At 53.0% G+C, this 20697-nt stretch overlaps 6 protein-coding genes across 6 annotated transcripts; 3 read left to right on the top strand and 3 right to left on the bottom strand.

Annotated features, from left to right (window-relative positions):
* Window positions 1-4653: 4653 nt before the first annotated feature.
* Window positions 4654-6126, bottom strand: EI97DRAFT_447948 (UV excision repair protein Rad23; the record flags this gene model as incomplete). The annotated part of the gene is made up of 7 exons (XM_033800132.1): window positions 4654-4773; window positions 4823-5314; window positions 5368-5685; window positions 5738-5817; window positions 5886-5958; window positions 6014-6061; window positions 6109-6126. 7 exons carry the CDS (start codon window positions 6124-6126, stop codon window positions 4654-4656), a joined length of 1149 nt encoding a protein of 382 aa, XP_033657978.1.
* Window positions 6127-7043: 917 nt separating this feature from the next.
* On the top strand, window positions 7044-8055 carry EI97DRAFT_123419 (uncharacterized protein). Its single transcript, XM_033793050.1, has 3 exons — window positions 7044-7440; window positions 7510-7534; window positions 7594-8055. The coding sequence occupies exons 1-3, from the start codon at window positions 7271-7273 to the stop codon at window positions 7846-7848; spliced, it is 450 nt and encodes a 149-aa protein (XP_033657977.1). The 5' UTR covers window positions 7044-7270; the 3' UTR covers window positions 7849-8055.
* A 500-nt stretch (window positions 8056-8555) lies between these two features.
* EI97DRAFT_364315 (uncharacterized protein) lies at window positions 8556-9584 on the top strand (the record flags this gene model as incomplete). The annotated part of the gene is made up of 1 exon (XM_033795002.1): window positions 8556-9584. A coding segment is annotated over one exon (1029 nt), but the record flags the coding sequence as incomplete, so codon positions are not given.
* A 1950-nt stretch (window positions 9585-11534) lies between these two features.
* Window positions 11535-16607, top strand: EI97DRAFT_123269 (uncharacterized protein). The gene is made up of 5 exons (XM_033793049.1): window positions 11535-11637; window positions 11742-11820; window positions 11946-12979; window positions 13032-13139; window positions 13200-16607. The coding sequence occupies exons 2-5, from the start codon at window positions 11754-11756 to the stop codon at window positions 16377-16379; spliced, it is 4389 nt and encodes a 1462-aa protein (XP_033657975.1). The 5' UTR covers window positions 11535-11637; window positions 11742-11753; the 3' UTR covers window positions 16380-16607.
* A 497-nt stretch (window positions 16608-17104) lies between these two features.
* Window positions 17105-19113, bottom strand: EI97DRAFT_491838 (uncharacterized protein; the record flags this gene model as incomplete). The annotated part of the gene is made up of 2 exons (XM_033802286.1): window positions 17495-19113; window positions 17105-17245 (listed from the first exon to the last, which is right to left on the bottom strand). Exons 1-2 carry the CDS (start codon window positions 18953-18955, stop codon window positions 17105-17107), a joined length of 1602 nt encoding a protein of 533 aa, XP_033657974.1. The 5' UTR covers window positions 18956-19113.
* A 263-nt stretch (window positions 19114-19376) lies between these two features.
* Window positions 19377-20678, bottom strand: EI97DRAFT_491837 (eukaryotic translation initiation factor-like protein 6). The gene is made up of 5 exons (XM_033802285.1): window positions 20525-20678; window positions 20401-20472; window positions 20206-20292; window positions 19711-20135; window positions 19377-19659 (listed from the first exon to the last, which is right to left on the bottom strand). The coding sequence occupies exons 1-5, from the start codon at window positions 20557-20559 to the stop codon at window positions 19538-19540; spliced, it is 741 nt and encodes a 246-aa protein (XP_033657973.1). The 5' UTR covers window positions 20560-20678; the 3' UTR covers window positions 19377-19537.
* Between the last annotated feature and the right edge of the window lie 19 nt (window positions 20679-20697).

Raw genomic sequence — 20697 nt, 5'->3', positions numbered from 1 at the left:
TGGACTACTTTAATAACAGTCTCTAGCCACGATATCGCATCAGCTGTCAATGTTTTGGGCGACTTGTCAAGAAATACGAAAGGACGCCATATGACGTTCCAGTTCAACGAGATCGTTTGTTGGAAAGGCAGTACAAAGATTAGCACAGTGGTTATTACGGCAAAAGATCTTGAAATACGCGAAAGGATTTGGTTGCTGACACGTCTACATCATATGTCGTCGGGTTGTCCAATGTATATATGAGTTGCATAGGCAGTAAGCCTCCTCACCTCGTGCGATCCCTGCCGGCCAGAATGAGACGAGGCAAAAATTCAAGATGAAGCTATCTTCATCTAGCGTGTGGCAATATACCACAGAGGACGCGTCCGTAACAGCTGTCAGGCTTTTTATCGTCAGTGCTTCCACCCGTCTGCAGATTTCAAAATTGAATCAGGGATAAAACCTTCAAAGTGCTAGCAAACAATCATACTCATCATGAGCACTATCACTGAACTTCTGTTTATCAAGTAATACCTTGAACTCTTTGAGAAATCGAGCTTCTCGTTATCTGGCGCTGTTTCGGAAGAGCAGGAAGAATACTCTAAGCGCCCATGGAAAACGTCAGGAAGGCGGTTGTTGATATGCTTTCTTCCCTTGCTCTGTTTGACGTCTTCTGTAAGACAGACTGCCCTCATATCGCATCGAGTTCCTCTTGACATTTTTCCACTTTGCATTCTCCTGCGCATATTTGATCGACATTCAAAATCCAGTTGTCACTAGCGTCGTCATCGCTCACAACTGTGTGCTGATAATGAGTCAAAACAGAGTAGGAAACATCGTAGATTCGTCGCATATTTCTTAAACCCCATTATTTGGTTCCACAATCCTTTGGGTTCTTTCAAAGTTGTGTGTCTCTGCTCTTAGGGCGCGACTGCAACGAAAAGAATAGGAGGAGGGAGGGTATATGGTATTCTTCTTCCAGTCCGTTCCATCCCAAATCTGCGAACCATGGATATGATGATGATGTGCATCGCTATGATAGCAAGTAACTAGCGTGCGTCAGAGTTCTAGAGAAATTGAAAGACATCGTACAAGTACCATCCGCTCTCTGCCTACACTCGGTTTCTTGCAGCCATAATCGTTGCGGTTCGTTCTAGGTTTCTTAATTTCGACCTCCCGCAGTGCGCAGCTCTGAGGCAGGTAAGATTTCCTAGAATTAGTAGGGCGAAGCGATTAGGCTTATATAATTCTTGAGCTAGCTAGAACGCGCCTATCGTAAGCTAGATACTGTGTAGCTGTTCTCCGATTATCTTTGACGCTTGGATAGAAGCTCCCAGGGTTTGAGAATCCTATGTACCCTGTAGGGTACCCAGGGATGCTAATACGCACCAACAATACCAGTACTCTTATCAGTGTCCCAATGTCGTATAGAAAATTGAGGGGATTGAGATACCCGCTGAGAGTCACTGTCTCTGAACTCTGGAAAACATAATCGTCGAGGTCCTCCTTTTTTAAGTCGTCAATACGCCCACTGCAAAACAGTAAGGGATAAAAGAAGAATGCAGGAGAAGGGAGGGAAATATATACCTTCCCAACCTCCAGCCTAAGCTGTTCTTACATTGTTTGCAGTCCCTTGAGTGTTCTCCGAGAAAACAGGAATATCCAGAATCATGTAATACCTATCACCATCACCATTCGCAATCATTCACCCGCGACCCTACAGGAAAACTAAAAGGGTTCGTACAGTTAACATCATATTTTTGCTCCTCTGGAATTTGGGAACCATCTCATCGTCGGTACTGCATTTTAGTACCCGTTTTCGCACTCCGTAGTTGTAGGAAAGAAGAGAGATTGGAGGTTGAAAAGCTGAGGGCTTTATATACCTCAAGGGATTGCGCGCTAAGCATTTTCGAAAAGGTCGCACTATGTTTTATTGTCATCTCGATTTGCCCGATCTTATGTGAATTATCAAATTAGGGATGGTGATACCTATCATCATCAATAAACTATCGGCCAAAGGCTTAACAGAGAAATCGAAGGATATCATCACCCTTCGGATCCATGGTCTTTCATTTCGGCATTTTAGTTTTAAGTACCTACCGCGCGGTAGTTAGGGAAAGGGGCGAAAGACACGACAAGGAGCTTTTTATACTTCTTAGGCGCCATGAGTAGTGTTCAATTCCAAAATTGGGATCTCAGGCTCATGGACTTACTCTACTCCAGATTGCGGAATCGCGATACCCATAAACATGAATAGTAGTACACATCACTATCACTACCATAGATTGGAGATGTTCGGCTGCTAAAGCAGTCCAAGGTTCGTGAGTATGTCTATGCTTCGCATCCAGTGGCGCAGACAGCAGTCATTCTATGGTGGCCTTGATTTGTATTTTACATGCAGCTTTTTGCGCAAAAAGATGGCGAGGAGAAAGAAGAGAGCACGGAGACAGAGATGCGAGGATGTTTATATACCCTACGCCACCTTGGTTGGAGGACGAACTGCTCCGTTGCTTTAGTACTCTAGGGTAATTGCACATGTGTGTACTTCAGTCATCGATCAAAAGCTTACATGAATCGATCCTTTGAATTGCAGAGCTGGCCCTAGGGTAGTACCGCTTCTCATCATAACCATCATCACCATCACCACTACCCAAACTCCAGGCCTCCACATATGTTACAAATATGAGAGAGGTTCGTATACACACTGGCACCACTCCGCCGCCGAGCATCATCATCGTCGAATAAGATTTTGATATTCGAATGCAAGTCCGTAACAATTGTATAGAGAAGGGACAAGAACGAAGGAGATCCAAGAGATTTATATACCTGCTCAGCCGCACCGCCAGGCCTTCTCGAAGAAACCTCCATATTTCTCATGTTCTTTGGACATCCTCAGTGCTATCCAATCTGGCACTGTCATTTGGATGGTGATGAAGACGAGGAGCATCCTCAGAATCACCACCATCACCACATGCTACAACTAACACTTGGTACGACATTTGGCACGATAAACCACATCATGCTGGAATAATCCGAATCCGCCAAGGGTGACCGCTCCAACACATCGTTAGGATATGCATCATTTTCTCTTCAGACAGCAACCACAATTTCCATACTTAAAGAAGAAGAAGGACTCGTGACAGACAAGAAGTGCCCTTTATATCCTTCGGCCACGAGAGCTGATCCACCTCTACTAGGGTACTTTGCGACAACTTCCCAGTCTCCAAAGGTCTACCTACGACCGCACAAGCCCATCCCATCCCCAAAACTTGAAATAACGAAGTGCGACCACACATGTAAACACCACTCGACCCGTACCGACAAAACATTCCGGTGATATTATTGACCCCGCTTATGATAATCGTAGAAAGTGATTAATGAAACACATGGAACTAATAACTCACTATAGCCCTTCATCCCCACCACTACACTGTGAAAAATTGCATATGTTAGCATAATGCTCATCACCATGATATAACCATCAGCAGGTGTATCTACCACTTATAGTCGGGGTGTTAATATAGGGACACACGCACGTACGCGCACGCTCCCTCTCACATGTATCTTTCTCTCGTTGATTTCTGGTGAATTCCAGGCCAGGCGTGCCCACGCCTATTTCCTAATACCAGAAGAAGAGAAGTGATCGGAGAGGGGAAGGTAGAGGATTATATACCGTATGCTCGTCTCGTCTTCCCTGTCGATAGTGGGACGGGGAGTCTTTGAGATTGAGGTTGCTGCCATGCATGTTTTCTCATATCATTTTCGGGAATTATGTATTACTCGTTAAATTCAGATATCCATGAGCCTAGTAAAATATGTCTTGAACGAGGAAGTCAGGAGATTGAAAATGCACATCTCCATCATCATCACCAATCCCCCCATCAAACCACTAGCACAACAAACACGCTCTAGGGTACCCAACACATACCCCAATCCACCATTTTCGAAAAACTCCCCGCCTCCTCGCCAACAACTCCAAACACATAACTGGGTGGTATCGCGTTTTTGACGCCCACAACCCCACATCCAATTTTCCAGTACAGATAGAGAAGAAGAGAGACCAGGAGCGAGAGGAGGATATATATACCCTTTACCTGGCGCTTAGGCCCACTGGTGATGGCGACACATGTCAGTCCTAGCAATTCCCATGACCATTTGCGTGTCCCTTCGATGTCAGTGTTAGGCTGCTCAGCAGCCAATGATAATCACCACCATCCACCACCTACGCTCAGAATTAAGAAGATGCTTCGAAAACCCACTCCCCCATCACTCCACGCTCTGTCCGTGACATGACAACCTCCCTCCCTCACTCACGTGGGCGTGAGTAAATGTCGAAGAGCCTGCGAATCAGCCACGGTAATTGCAAAACCACCCTACATTGCACCTCTCCCGTAAACTCGAACAGAAGAACATAACTGTGTGATCATCCTTTTCATTGCATCGATAATCAGCGGCCTAGACTAGCTACACCGAAATAGCACCACTTTCATCTCCGGCAGAAAGGTATCACTGTCCCAAATTGTTGTGACGAATACAGCCCCATCCACCGGTCCATTTCGCTCATCAAGTTCCGTCGCCGAAGAGGGTTGAAGGTCATGACATTGCATTGTGCCAAGACCCCAAGGTTTGCGCCAGTCTGGAAAGATTGAATCCCGACCCCGATGTCTCCATCGCCTACTGGTCATCAAAGTCATCCGGTTGATCGAAGAGGAAATTCGCAGCCAACTCCTCGTTCTTGTCACATGCGAAGTAGGCCTGGATGGCAGCGTCGCGTGAGAAGCCAAGGTTGCATAACTGGAATCGTCAGCAAATACATGAATACTCTGCATCGACGTAGACTTACACGTTGGATGGCGGCATTCTCCTCCTCCGTGACACTGACTACCTGTGCACCCGGAGGCAGCGCCACATCCTCGTCACCGTCCTCGATGAGCAAACGGAGAAAGTCCCCCTGATTCTCGTTGATCAAGCGAGCCAGCTGCGGGTTGCCTGCGGCGACCTGTTGCAAGATGGGCTGGAGCATCTGGGGCTGCTGCTGTACAATCCGTCGAAGCTGCTGGAATTGAGGGTTTGCCGCCAATGCAGCCAGATGCTCCCGGCTGGCTGCGGCTGCTGCACCTCCTTCTTCACCGCCACCGGCAGCGCCGCGATTCTGGCCAGCTTGTGCAGCTGCCTGGAAGAGATTTATCGGCTCGTCCCCTTCACCGGTAGTCGCAGCGGGAGCCGTACCGCTGGCACCCGTATTACCACCGGCGGCCGGGGTTGCGGAAGCAGCTCCTTGACCTTGGGCCTGCTGGGGTTGTTGTTGATCGCGGAGGGCGCTCTCAGGAATGCCCTTATCTCTAGGTTAGCAAATGTTATCAGTACATGTAAGGAACGTCGACGCACATTCAGGAGATACTCCACGGCACGGTCGGGGTTGAAGAATGCTGCGCGCATCGCCCGGTCAATGTCTGCCCTGGCGAAACCCATGCTCTCCATATTGGCAATGGCTGCATCACGTTCGCTCCCCATGGTCAGCGCCGAAGGGTCGTTGAAGCGCGACGACTCCGAGGAGACTTGTGGGGCGGGAGAGGGCGTAGACGGAGCATTCTGAGCGGCGGTCGTCGATTGTACAGGTGCAGCAGGGGCTGCGGGTGTCTGAGCGGCGGCGGGAGCAGGAGTCGAAGGAGCAGGCTGGCTCGATGAAGCGGCAGCGGGTTTGGGCTGTTGTGTATTAGCGACTGCGCACGCGCACACGGGATTCGAGGCCGTGTACCTTCTTGGTCATGCAAACAATGAAACCCTTTTCTTCGATCTTGTATGACTCAACCGTGCCAGCATCTTGGAGGATCTTGCCTGGAAGGAGAGAGTTAGCAGCTGCAACAAGACCCTCTCGGCCAGGAGGACGTCATGCAGCAACATACCAGAGTAGATCAACTTCAGCTCTTCTGACTCCCATCCTTTCTCAGCCCTGATCTTTGCCTTGACGTCGCCAATCTGGGAGGTGTCAGCTACATGGTGAAGTCCCCAACTGTGTGGCGGAACTGCGCACCGTTTCAGATGGCTCGGCGTCAATGACGAACTTGTTCTGTTTGAGATCCTGCGCAAGTCAGTACTTGAGCCGTTCCCAAAGCTGATGAAAACTACCTTGAATGTGATTTTCATCTTGTCGGACGATGAGGTAAGGGTGTGTCGAGCTTGGGAGGGGTGATGGTGGGCGGGAGAGAGGTGGGGAGGCGGTCGCAGGGTATTTGTGCCCTGGCTAAGCGGGTTGATTGGGGAGGAGCGTTAGAGGGTAGTTCCAAAGCAGTGCAGCAACTGTAGCGTTTGCTGTGGCGGTTTGCCGTCGACTGAATGATGGGGAGGTGTTGATGTGGTAGTGTCGGTAAGCTGCGCGAAGGCAGAACCAGGTCCCGCACCTCATCAAGCTTCCCTCACTCTAGTAGGCGGCGGGACTCGGATACGGCGCAACAATTTTCCGTAAGTGGCGGTGGCTGGTAAAAAGTGTGGCTCAATTTTCTAGTGGAGGGTGCGTCACCTCACCGGAAGATCTACACGAATTCACTTCCCTTTTCCGTCCTGGACCCCCTCGGTCGTTTCACCGAATCTTATTGCTCCACCATTTTTATTGACCAAGCCATCGTTTCGTTTTTCGAACTACGTTTCTTTCAGCTGCAACAAGTTGGCGAATGCCGGACTCAACCTTGGAAGCAACCAGCCCGCATCGGGCGTGCACGCGTGCACCATGATGCCTGCCTTCTGTTCAGCCAACCGGTTCGTACCACAAACACGACTGCTGTGCTCCGGAGACGCTCGTGTTCTCGAGTCGCAATCTTCGATATCTGCGGTGGCCATGCAGAGCACAGCAGAATCTGGGTGAAACGACGCCCATTCACTCCTGGCCCTCACAATGCGACTCTATGGCAGTAGTGCCGGTGTCTGGAGAGGCGAGGAGAGACCTGTCTTGCGCATCTATCTCGGTGTTGAGGTTTGGGCAAAACAAAGGCTCGAGAGCCCAAACAAGGCAAAACAACGCGTGGGAAATGAGGGCTTGGCCGCGACACGGCCGTCCATAATCAATCTCAACAAGCTTCCCTAGGTACCGAGTAGAGACCTGCGCACATCCCAGCTCCGGATCCGGCTCCCGCGCGCATCAGGGCATGGGGAATCCGTGAAACGGCGGCTGCGGGGACACGCCTACGGGAGGCCGTTGCGGACGGTATTGGCCAGCCTCTAGTGTTCCATTTCTCCTCGCCCTTCGTTTTCGTTCCATCGCTTTACCACTCTGCCACTGCCGAATCAAAGTTCCATGGTCGTGTCTCTGCCCATCTGCTGTGCTCAACGGTCAACGAGACAGCTCCATGTCTTGCTGGAGCTGTTTCCGAACCGCCCAGCTGAGCATGGAAAGGCGTGCAGCCATGGTGGTGCAAATGCAGCTTGCACGCCCCGAGATGCCTGGGATGAAAGCCTGGTATCCTGGTATGTATCCTGGTAACTTGGTCGCGCTCCACCATGGATGGAGCATGTTGACGCGTGCTGCAAGGTCAGGACTCATAGAACCCACATCACAAAGGTTAATGAATAATAATGGCCCAGCTCTCTTCGTGTGAGGTCTCTGCTAAATTTAATAAGCTTTTCGCCGGTCTCACTCCCTCTCCGGTCCTTCTTCTGTCTCTCTTTGCCCTCCGTCGCTCGCTGCTACATATTACCTATACAATCGCTTCCGGATCTCAATTGCATGGTTTATCTACCGCCAATCTCGCCCGCCTGAAACAAATCTTCAACATACTTCATCCGAATCTACGATTCTGTCACCGCCAAACTCCTTTGCCACGTGAATTTACCGTTGCTCGCCTGCGCGGATCCCTCGACCAAGCCAAGTTATAGCATATCGACATAATATACTATCGGCGTTGTCAATTCATCTCGTACCTCACGCCTTCGGTCCTGGGCGTGTCGTTGGCACCGCATTCTGGTCTTCAGCAAGCATTTATACGTCCTTCCCTTCGGACCGCGCTACTCTCCCCCGGCTCCGGGGACCTCCTCCTTTTATGGCTCTACCACTGTCCCTATAGGATCACGTCTCGTTTGGGGTGGTGTTACCTTCGTTTTTCAACTTGGAGAACTTGGAGACATAATCCCTCACTCTGGAATCCGATTGGTCCGTCTGACTCTGTACGCGCCGCTGCCCTTCTCATACCTCGACTTACAGCGAGGGGTTCATCCTGCGAGGCCCGGTTGATTGTATCTCAAGAGGCTACAAGTTGACAGACGCGGACTTGTCACGTTTCTTGGACTGCATGATACCTCCCATCATTGCCAACATGTCCTCTTTTCGCGACATGCGTTTATCTCTCTTGGGTGGTGGAACCGCTCTCATTACCCTGACCCATACCATCCTGTCAATCATTGAAGCTTCTTCATTATCTACAGCGAGGGTCTCAGTGGCCACACTACCGGTGGCCGCAAGTGTTTTCAATTCCCTCTCATTCTGCTGCGTCCTTGTGTTCTCTATTCAGTATTCTTGGAGGCAGAACGCAGTGGTCCACGATTCGGTCGTAGTCAGACGACTGTTCACCGCTGTGTCGGTCTTCTTCTCTATTGTTGCATTGGTTCTGACGCTCGCTTCCTTCACGTTTATCAAAAGTCGACTGCAAGAAATCAGTGTGGCTACGTCGCGTTCGGCGATCAAACGTTGGGACGGTTATATCGTTGCTCAAATCGTCATATGGACCGCAACATGCGTGCTACACGGGTTCCTTTTTTCGACACCACTATGGCGGAACCGATCCGAAGAAGTCCTCCGAGCTATTCCTTATCCCCGCGACTCAATCATGTCCGAAGTTCGAAAATCGGAGCAGACTACGAGCATGCACAATTTCGAACCTACGCAACCTTCCTCTCCACTGGCGTCAATGCCTGCTTCGGGACAATCATCGCAATCTCTTAAGAATTGGAAGGGCTCGCTTCATGAGGTCGTACGACCAATGACGTCCCGCACAAAGCTCGTCAGCCGCTCCTCATACAGTCGGGACTCCCAAAGCATCTGCTCGGACTCCAACTCTATGGACAATATTTCCCACTCCGATGGCTTCGACTCATGGGACACAAGCAGCGTTTCTATTCAGGCACGGGAAGTGGTAGCTCAAACCGCACCCTCGAGGCGCACCGTTCTAGAACCGATTCCAGGGAGCCGACCGGCCTCTCCGGCTCAAGCACTCGACGGTCCTTTTCCTCTGGAGATGCATCTTGATGAAGATGGCATCCTTGCCCCACCTCCCAAACTATTACCGGATATTTCACGCCCCCCGAGCCCTGTGGTGAATGAAGGACATATCCACCCGTTGTTCCGCTCTGAGAGTCCTCATCCACCAGAAGTTCTGACCCCGGGAACGAGCATCGAGGCGTCTCCTCTTAGCACGCAGATGTTGGCAATGGCTTCCCGGCCATACAATCACATGCGGTCCCACAGTCAGACGGGTAGCCCCAGCATGCGGAACCAGAGCTTCCGGGGGCGGGCTGTGAGCGCTGAGAGATCACGGAGTTCATCGCCTCCTAGCCGAGAGATGACTCCACCAATTCCTGACTTTGTGCTGAACCCTTCCGCTAGGAGCAGCACGAGCAACTTTGCAAGTGGAAAGCGGAAGCATAGCACTGCGTCCAACTCCCCTCCTTGAACACGTTCTTTGTTATGTTTGGCTGCGATGTTTTGGCATGGTTACCGGGGATGTTAATGGGCTACGCATGTTGTTTTACGCGTCATGGTCCTGGAATGTTTTTTACCAGGAAAACTATTCGGGCTTCTCTTGTGTCCCTGCCTATACAGCGACGCAAACTTGCCCCTTTGGAGACGTACAAATCCGAGTCTTTCCTTTTCAGGCGCTTTGGGTGGGAGGTGTTGGGAATGAAATGCCGGGATCCATCTTATGAGTTCTCAGGTTGCTTGTTGGTTCCGGCGTTGCATACGCTTAAGGGGGCGTTGGGGTAATGCGCGCGGTCACACTACAGGCTACATGTGTGCGTCTTGATATTGGATATTGTTTATAGATTATCGAATACCGTCAACATGGATGAGATGCGTCAGATTCGTTGATTCGGTTCTGTGGAACATGTTACTACAGTATGGGTTTTGTCGTGCAAATAAATCGCACATGGTGTCTAGTGCAAGGTATTCCATAGATAGGGGGCATTACCTTTTTCTGCGATACATAAAGTTAGCCACAAGGTCAAGTCAACCGATTACCATCTTCCTGTTGTGCTTCCAGAGTTGTATCCAGCCGTATGTTAAAGCTACCCAGAGAGTCAAAGTTGCAAATCTCGATCCCGACGGGCCAAGTCTAGCTCGGTAAAGTCTTCTAGTCGTGCCCTAGGAGGAAAGCCGGGACAGTAGATGATGGGAGAATGCTCATCCATTCAAGTAAATACGAAGATCAAGTCGAAAGTATAGCCATTTCTAACTACCATCTATCTTGTGCGTAAGTCGTAAAATAATGCTTAGCTACCTGCAATGCCGTGACTACCAAACGAGGATGGCTGGTAGAGAGAGGAGTGCGAGGGAAGGGAATCCATGGAATCTGGGGGTAGAAGAATGTGAGTTTCTGCCACAAAAGACTCGAGCAGTTTGTAGGGCAAACCACCCTTTGGATTATGGTCGCAAAACTGTGAAGGCCCGGCCGAGTTCGTAGCACCGAACGCCGAACGGGGTACAGAATTTGGTTACCCGATTAGGAAATGCCAAGAGACGTCCTCCTAAGCGACTGTGATTGGTCGGCCAGGGAAAGCAGGGCGAGCGGGCATTCACAGTACATAGGTATACAGCGGACAATCGGGGAGAGCAACAGCTGCTCTACTCTCAATAGGCACACAATACAACCGCAGACTTTGTTACTTTTGTCACCGGCGACCACAATAAGATTGCTATTATTGTGCGCAGAGGGAAGAATAATAAGCGCTCCGCATCGTGGCAATCTGGAGCAGCTGGGCTTGGGAGTGCCCTGTCTCATGCCAAGCTCCACCGTCACCTAAAGCGACTATTGCACCCTCACCACCTACCATCGCCTTCCAAACAGTTGACTACCGTTGCCGCAAACCCTATATCGCTGCTCTCCTCTATTCCGACTTCCACTTCTCTTGTTGGCTCCCTCACGTGCCATCTTGCATCCATTGCATCCGCCGTGCCACCGTCAGCTTATTAGGGCAGAGCAACCATTTCGCTTTGCAGGGGTGCCAAACCCGTCCGTCTTCTTCCCTTCTACCCGTCTCTCGAGTTACGAACAACCAAACGCGCCGCAATCAAGACGTCGAGAGTGACCCGTGGGTGAATCATCCGCCTCGGGGCAATGACTCTTCCGCTGGTCGCTTTTTGAATTGCGCCGCCGCGCACGAGGACACTCCATTGTTGTTGGGTTACGGATACGCAGACCCGCTTCGCCTTCACCAAATCGCTCTTCACTTTTGAGGAGGCTGGAGGCTTCAGACTTGTACTTGCACCTCTCCAACTCCTTTTCCTCCATCACTTCTACACCTACTTTTCGACTTTGGAATTTCTGATTCCATCTGCACATCCTCCTTGGGCTGGCCACAGAGGCACGATCTAGACGAAGGCATTTGCCCTTCTGCGTCCTTCGCACAGATCAATTCTGGACCTCGAGTCAAATCACTTGTTTGCGAACACTTGTGAGTATCACGGCACATACGCGCATCTCGATCCTCTCTTCGCAGTCATTGCTGCTGTTTAACATTATACAAGAATTTGGAGCTGATGCAAGCGCTACATCTAGTGGACCACGACAATGCCGCCAAAGCGGAAGAACAGAGTAACAAAGCCCGCAAAGGCAGCGGCTACATCAAAGCTCCACTGTAAGTGATCTCGCATTACACTCCAGGGCTCTCTTCACGGCGAGGCTCGCACACGCTCCCTCCTCGTCTTTCTTCCTGCTTCATCTTCATATAAATCCGGCCAAAGCTAACCTTGGCGCTCCTAGCAACTCAAACTGCCAGCACCAACGGGGTTAGCGCGCTTAAGCGACGCAGGTCTAGTGTGCAGGCCGGCAAGCCCTCGACCTCGCGCCTGCAACCCTCTGAGCCGTTACATATGACTACCCGTGGTGCTGCACGGCAGGCTTCATCCCAAGCTACCAGTCCTGCCGCTGCTCCATCGCCGTCCACCGTGGGCGACGGCATCAACAGCCGTCGCAGCTCGTTGAATGGCATCTCAAATATTATTGCGAACGGCAACGATTCGGCCGACGAAGATGTAGTCGATACGCTCCAATCCAGGGATTCCGCATCGCGCCGCAACAGCCAGCAAATGGCTTCTTTTGTCTCGCAGGTCCCGGATGTCCAAGTCGACGAACAGGAGATTCCAATCGTTGACCCGCCCAAGACGGCTGGGAGAAAGAGAAAGGCGCCGAGCGCCGATTCGAACAACGCGACGGTCATCAACAAGGCTGCCACCACCGTCAATAATCTCCCGTCGCAAGTGGACTCGGACCAATCCGAAAAGCAGCCTCGCAGGAAGAAGCGCAAGACCACCAACACCCCTCCAGAGCCCGTCGATGCTCCTCCCGAATTGACCGACGACGCCTCTACTGGGCCTGCATCGCCAGAGGAACCCATTCCAGAAGTTGCGCCAAGCGATACTCTCCAGAATGTCTTGCCTGCGGGAGCCAGCGATGTTCCTGCCAAGCGCCGCCTCCCCGGTCGCAGACGCCAACCCCATGCGAACATCAATGTTGAAGTCAACTTGCGCCGCCAGCTGAATTTGAAAATGAGTTATCGCAAGCTGGCCAAGGAGCAGAAGGCAGTGCTTGAAGAGTTGGCGAAGCGAACTTTGCATAATTTGCATGAAGATCCCAACTTCCATAAGGAGGCGGCCGAGTATGAGCACGTGATGAGGCAGTTGGATGCGCGCCTGCAACAGAGGCTCAAGGAGATTAGAGACGAGCGACAGATTAAGCTCGATCAGCTTGAGCGCGTGCGTGTGGCACAGGAGCATATCCAGAGGGAACAGTTCATCGTGGGTATTCCCTTTCCATCCCATCATCGCACAATCCGCTAATATGATACAGAACCGCTTCAAGGAGTTTCAGCAAAACTACGTCCTGCAATGTAAATACCGCATGAAGCAAATCGAACGCCAGATGAGAGCTGAGCAAGGAGAGGCGACTGATGATGAGGTAAGTTGTTGGCTAACTGACAAGTCGATTGACAAGTCACTGACTCTTGGGCCGCGTCAGGAGCACGTCGTCGAAGCCACACATATGGCCTTCCCACTGCACGACGAGAACGACGTCTTAGGCTCTCGCTACGCCTCGCGCAGCAGAGCCTATGTTGAGACGGAGCGCATGCTTCGCGATGACGAACTTCGCGCTCGCCTTAACCAGCGGCGAATGTCGTTTGTAGCAGCGAACCCGGATATGGACGGCGAAGACATTCCCACTAGCTTTGGCAACTTCAGCGGACCGGAAAACGAAAGAGAAGAGGCGTTTGCGCATTATAATCTTGCTACTCTTGTTGAGGCCATGGAGGTCGATGGTGAGTCGCCTGCTCCGACACAGGGAGAAGTGGAACCTCTGAAGCCTGGCGTGGATGAGGAGCCTCGGAAAATTGCGTTCGTGGAGACCCCTCCGACGGTGATTCCAAATGATCAGGCGGCTGCTTTGTTTTTGCTTGCTTCCATTTCCGCGGAGAGGCCGCTTCAAGCTGAACAGCCGCATCAGCAGGAGCAGGAAGCAGCGCAGTCGGAACAAACACAAGAGCGCTTGACTCGCGAGTTAAGTCCTGTGCGGGCTATCACCCCTGGGAAGATTGATGCACCGACGAGCACCATTCCGGTTCTTCCGCAGAACGAGGAGCAGGCAAATGCTAAGGCAGATTTGGCACGCCAGCAGGAACAGAACGCGGATCTGAGTGTCGAACGAATTCCTGCGGGGCACCCTGAGGCAGCTGCACTTTCAGCAGAGCTCCCAACAGAACATCAAAACGGTGCTTCTGAGCGGCCAACTGAGCTTCCAACAGAGAAGTCAGCCACGACTGCAAATGATCTTCTAGCTTCGACTTCCCCACGTCGTCCAGGGACGTCCGAACTCCCAGTGAAGTCTACTAAAGAGTCTATCTCCACGCGCATCACCGAACTCCCAGCTGGTCTGTCATCGGTCAAGCAGGGCGTAAAGCGCCAACAAGATGAGGAATCTGCGGACTACATACCCCTTGATGTTGGATCTGACGACCAGGACGATGGCCTCGACAATGACGATTCGTCGGCTGGAACTGGTATCTCCCTTCAGCAGAGAGTGCGGTTTTCGGAGAATCCCCAGTCCTCGCGAGACACTGCCGATGACACTTCCGTAGTTTTGAACGCAGGGGAACCCATGGATCTGGATCAGGATAAAACCAATGGTGGATCGAGCAAGCAGAATGTAGCCGCTGTCCCAAGTAAAAGCCTCGACCGCATCGAGAAGGCCTGGGGTGAGAAGGCCATTGACGAACTTGTCAAGGGCAGAGTCGGTATCACACAAGCTGATCTGTCCAACAAGGAGATATTGGATTGTCTCGCACAGATCGCCACCAGCGAGGAGGTCACAGTCGGCGATTTCATTGAGGCGGCCATTTGGGATCAAGAGAAGAACGGTCCTTGGAGCCTCGGGCTGCGTGTCCCTCAGATCGAAGATATCAAGCGTGTGCAGCAACGTCTGAAAGAGACCGGTGAAAGCAAGAAGGCTGGCCTGCCACATACAGCCTCCGATGCTTCCACCACCAACAACGCCCAAACCCAGACTTCCAGGCCTGATGGGGAACAGACCACTGAAAAAAAACGCAGGAAATCTGGAGAGAAACCTGGTAAGCGCCCAGAGAATGAGCGGCATCTCTCAAGGAACCAGGAAAGAATCATGAGCACACCTGTAAACGGCTTGCAAGTGCTAGAGAAGCTGAGGGCGCTGGCAAGAGAGAAGGCTGAAGGAGGCGAAGCTGCGGAATGGAGGCCGAAAGACTCTCCCCCGTTGGCGGCAGACCGAGGCGAGCAGTGCGATCCTGCTGCTGAATCGTCCCAACACGAGATTGTCGACCTCATGTCTGACGTTTCTGAGCCTGCAGCACACCGATGCGAGGATGGCCATCCTGCTGCTGGATCCTCTGAACGCAAGATTGCCGACATCTTCTCCCATCCATATGAAGCTAGATCAGGCCATCACCGGGATCGCCTCTCTATGTCATCCATCGTCAACGATGACAGGCAACAGGACGAGCAAGTTCGCCGTCTCTCACTACCGATGCCTTACCAGGAGACTCCATCCGCGCGCGAAAGTATAAGCCGTCATGACCCGAGTTTGCCTCTCTCTAGAATGAGGGCGATGGTGAAGAATCTGCAAGACGGTGCGGATCGCCCTCGTGTTGCCTCCGTATCGGAAGGGCGGCGACTCCCTTGGGAGCGGGGATCTCTCGAGACTACGCAGGCGGCATCTTATCACACACCAGCGCCTGCGGCCAACACCAACCCATACGGGAGGGACGGCGATCCCAAGAGTTCGTCTTCCTGGGATCCCAGCAGGCGTATGAGCGAGTCCGCACCCTCCGCTCGTCCTTCTGTCGACCGCCCAGAACTTGGAGGCAGAACCGCAGCTCGCACCCCCCCAACAACTACAGCTACACCATCCTCCTCACGCCCACCAGCAGGGCTCCCGCATCCGCTCTCGTACCCAAATCCGCACCGCTCTCGAAACTCGGCGTCATCTTCTTCCTTGCCCGCAAAACCTGCTGCACCACCACCACCTCAACCTCCAGTAAACTTCCGCTTCGCCCATTACGAGCCTGCTCCCCCTCGTCCAGCGTCTTATCAAACCGGACCTCCGCCACCGCTACCTGGTTTCCACGGCAGCCATGGACGGCAGGCACATCAACTCCCACCTCCGCCACCACCGGTATACCACCAGTCGGCTGCCGCTCCCATCCCCCTCCCACACACTTTCATCGGCGTACAGCAACCTGCAGGAGGAAGCTCAGTAGGAGGCTACGTCCCGCCACCAGGAAGCTTCCAGGCGCCTCCTCCACCGCCACCGCTCCAACAGCAACAACCACCGCGCACAGCGAGTCCACCCGTCTACCCTCCGCTGCGCATAACGCAGTACCATGACCAGGCCCCACCGCCAACGGGGTATCCGCCCATGGGCCCGCCCCCACCGCAGGGATATGCGTATGCGACGTCCCCGCCTCAGGGGCATGCGAGTCCTGCTCCCATCTTGGGGCCTGCAGGTGCGGCGGGTGCTGGACCGCAGCCAGGGGTGCAGGGCCAGGGCCAGGGACAGCAGGGACAGCAAGGAGGACCCGGGGAGGCTAGACCGAGGAGGCAGTATCGTGCGTATCATGCGCCGGAGACGAAGTTTAGGCCGTACCAAGGGCCGGCGGGAGGACGGAGGTGATGGAGATTGAGATGGAGTTGGTATTGGGGGTGGAGTTGAGTGGGAGGAGAAAAAGGGGGTGGTTGGATAGGCAAGCTCTTGGATGGAGGAGATGATAGGTGCAGTGCTTCTTTGTATATTTGCTCCCTGTGCGCCTCCTTCCTTGAATGACGAGGTGCTTCGGGGGAGGACATTGTACACTTTGTACACTTTTGGCTTTTCTGTACGTCTACCGTGGCTGGATTCGGTTCGGTTATGAGGCTCGGACTATTTTTGCCATGCATGGAGAGGCGCTTGGTTGGGCGTCGCTTGTCTTTTGCATTGGGTACGTGGCTAGGATAGGAGAGTACTTGTTTTTTGCTCTTTTTCTTCGCCCTGTCTTTCTGGAGACGGGAATGAATTATCCGGGTTTTAGCTTCCAGGTTTGAGAATTGCGTGCAAACGACGTCGATATACATACAGTATGTCCTTGTGCTACTAAGTAATAGAAAGAGTCAACTTTCGACGTAGGAGAATGGGTGATGGGTGATGGGTGCTGTGACTTCTAGTAGAATGCGCCGTCCGTTTTCCGTCCAAAATTAAGTAATTTTGGTGGTAAATGACGCCCTTGCACTGTTTGTCCAGTAGAAGCACATGTACATACCGTATCCCTTTTTTCGGAGATATGCGATGAAGGGAAGAGCGCAGAGGAAACGGGAAGACGCAAGCAGTGCAGGTAGGTAGGTAAGGGATCGTTAGAAGTTCCTTTACATAATACAATCCCTACTACAACTGGGTAGAAATCCCGCATTAGAGGGAACACACGGCATACCCAGTTCTCCACCACGACTATCTTCCCAGCGTGATTCATAATGAGAGTTTTGAAAAATAAGGTCCATCATATATCTCTATGTGAACCGTGTAACGTGTAATATGTATCTACCCATAGACATAGACCATGATCTCAACCGCAATCCAAAGAAGGGACCGTCAGAGCACTTCATCCAGTCCCTTTCTCATCCCTCCCATCCCCTCCCCTCCCCTCCACCACAACCCCAACAACAACAACAACCACTCCCCTACCCAACCCTCCTCCTCACCCTCGGCGTAGGCGTCCAATCCCTCTTCCCACCCCCCGAAAACGCCTCTCCCCCAACCCTCGGCGTCCTCCCGCCAACCCGCTCCAACAGTCTCTGCGCCGCGGGCGTCAAATTCCCCAAATTCTTCCTCCCTCCAACCCCAACAGCAGGCGTACCCGCACCCGAACCCAAAACCTTCGCACCACCGGGCGTCGGCGCGGATAAAAAGCGAGGCGTCATCGCTCCGCCCATCCCACCTCCCCCAAGACCAGAGACTCCCGCGCTACCTGTATCCCGCCTCCCCTTAGCATTTATCTTCTCCACCATCTTCAGATGCAGCTTCTCCCTTCTATCCACCTCCTTGAAAGCAAACGTCCTGCCCCCTTCCGCTGCGCCCTTCCCACTAACCCCCAACCTCTCCAACAAATCCGTCGGCGCTGGCCCTGCTTCCTCAGGACTAGGACTAGGCGCCCTCGCTTCCACAAACGCATACCCATTCACCCTCGGCGTCTCACTCCCCTCATATCCCACCTCACTAGCGCTCAACCGCGGACGTCCGCGAATCGCATCCCTAGCCGCCGAGAACGTGGGACTCGACGGCCTCGCTGTCGGCAGCGGCGACGGGGGATCAGTGACTTCGGGCGGAAGCCGCGTATTATGATGCAGCACTGCCTTCGGCGGCGCGAGCGACGCCTCCTCCGCGCGTTGAGCGCGCGTCGGTGCCCACGCCTCGATGCTTTCGGGCGGGAACATGAGGGCGTTGAAGGGCGTGTGTTTGTGCGTCGTCGGCGCTGCGGGCCGCTTGTCTAGATCCTGGCTCGGTCGAACAGCCACTTCCATCGATGTGGACGATTCCGAATGTTGTCGTTCTGCTGCTGCTTGGAGGACTTTTTGCTGCGCGAGGCGTTGCTTGGAGGCGTACCGGTTGCCCGTACGCAGCCACTCGTTTGCGGCGAACTTTTTGGCGTTTTGGCGGTCGATGATGCGGGAGAAAGATTCTTGGTCTTCCGAGGTGTATTTGGCTTGGAAGGCGTTTAGGCTGAGGTTGAGGTCGACGTGGGGTTTTGTGTTGTTGCTCTCGTCGTCTTCATTATCATCGCCCGCCGCGGTGCCAGGGATAGACACAGGAGTGTCGGCGCCCCATACACTAGGTGTATCTCCCCCTCCCCCTCCTACTCTCACTCCCGCCGGCGTCCTAAACCGCGACGTCCCAGCTACCTTCCTCCTCATCCCCACTCCCCCGGAATGCGCAGGCGTCATAACGCCCACCAACCTCTCCCCGGCCTCCCGGATCCACTCATTGTTTCGACTCTCCAGCGCATCCAGATACTCGTGCTGGGCATCCGTTTCCGCGAGCCCCGGGAAGAAGTCGCGCCGGATGATGTGCGAGATGGCCGACGTGTAGGTGTCTTCGTCGAGGACGGTCGTGGGGCGTTTGATGCGCTTGGGGGCGGGCGGTGGAGGCATGAGGGCTAGGGAGGAGGCAGGGCGCTTGGTGACGGCTTGGGAGGTGCTGGATGGGGGCGAGGTGGAGGGCATGATGGTGGTGGTGGTGGGTGTTGGAGAGGGGTGAAGCGGGCGGCGGGGCCGCAGATGACGACGCTGAGGTTATGAAGCCGGAATGGATAGGCTACTGCTATGGTAGAGCGGCTGCGGGAAAGTAAAGTGAACATGGAAGCGTGGAGTGGAGTGGATTGTGAATGTTGAGGTGTTGTTCCACAGCGCCGGGACATCGGGAGGCGGTGCCAAGCCCACGATCCTCCCGCCGCCATCAGCCCTATGAATGTCCCAAATAGGAAATTCAGTCGTACCTAGTGAGAGTTCCCTACGTCACAATCATTGCCTATAGTCTACATACTGCGGTAGGCGTCACATTCTCGGAATGAAAAAGTATCTTGCGAGACAAAAACCTGCAAAATGAACATCTACCTTCATGGAAACAAGCTCATGCAATCAAGAACACATGGACAAGACTTGGTATTATTCGGTTTCTACATCAGATGAGGCACTCATATGCAATGCGAAAGCTCCGCTTTTCCTAGGCGCCCTACGCGTAGTCTACTCAATCCACCGTATATATGGCGGAGAGGACTCGCATCATCTACATACTTGATATTCTGTTTAGTAGAAGGATTCCACCATGGCGTCCTTGTGCGTCGTATTGATAGCGCCAGGAGCATTGCCCTCGCCGAGCCTGAAGACGGATTCTATAACAGACAGTTCGGTAGCAGTTGTGTCGAGACCTGAACCAGGTGGTTAGTAAGAGAATGTATACAATCGTGCAGAATACACACCTGTCACCGCCATCCAGTCGTTGACCACCATGCCGGCGCCAACCACTGCGCTTCCGCGATTCACGCTTCCCGCCACCAACGGCACCTGCAGCAAACTCGATAGTTCATCCTGATCCTGAATCGACGTCTTGGGGTGCACGAGGCCGCCCTGATTGCTGAGGGCCATGTACGAGCCAGTGAGCACGTTGTCCGCGATTGTTTGCCTAAAGACCTCCACTCCCAGAACGTCCGCTATTATCTCCTCCGTCTCTCGCTCAATGTCAGGGTGCACGAGCGCGACGTGGTCGTTGCAGCATATCACGTTGCCCAGTGCTGATAACCGCTCCTCTATTCTCTGGATCTTGACTTCGTCAGGTATCGAGTTGCGCAGATGTTGGAGTTCTTGGTCTGTGGTGGTCGTGGGGACGAGGAGGCCTTTCCGGTTGCTGAAGTGTAATTGTCAGCAAGGGCCCCTCGTGTACTTTACGACGCTTGTGAGCGCATGCATAGACTTACCCAGCTGTCAACCGGCCTACTATCCTCGTTCCTGCAATGGTGGCATGGCAGATGGGTATGACGTCTTGTAGTTCTGCCTCGAAAACACTGTTTAGATGTTAGTCGACATCAAGTTGGATCCGACAGCGCATTGGAATGAGGTCCCGTCGCGGGGGATGCGCATAACTCCATAGGCGCAGTAAGGCGTTTTCGTACCTGTAGAAGTTCTCTGAAGCTCCCACCGCAACAATCGCATACGAATTGGTAAGAGTAGCAAACACGCCAACCCTGAAACTCCGTCAGCAGTCTCCTCCCGAGTGGCTCCCAGAGCCCCACTCACTCATTCGAGTTCTCAAACTGCGCGCGGACAGCCATGATTGGATTCTTGGATAGGTGCCTTTTTGGATTCCGCTGTATAGAAAGGAAAGGAGAGACGTATGAGGGGTGTCTTGCGTGTACGTGTCGAGCGTATGTTTGCCACAAAAAAGTGTGCGAGACGGAAGCTTAAGAAGC

This window comes from Westerdykella ornata, assembly GCF_010094085.1.
Source record: "Westerdykella ornata strain CBS 379.55 unplaced genomic scaffold EI97scaffold_2, whole genome shotgun sequence".
Classification (NCBI taxonomy): domain Eukaryota; kingdom Fungi; phylum Ascomycota; class Dothideomycetes; order Pleosporales; family Sporormiaceae; genus Westerdykella; species Westerdykella ornata.
This window is presented reverse-complemented; position numbering and strand designations above follow the sequence as displayed.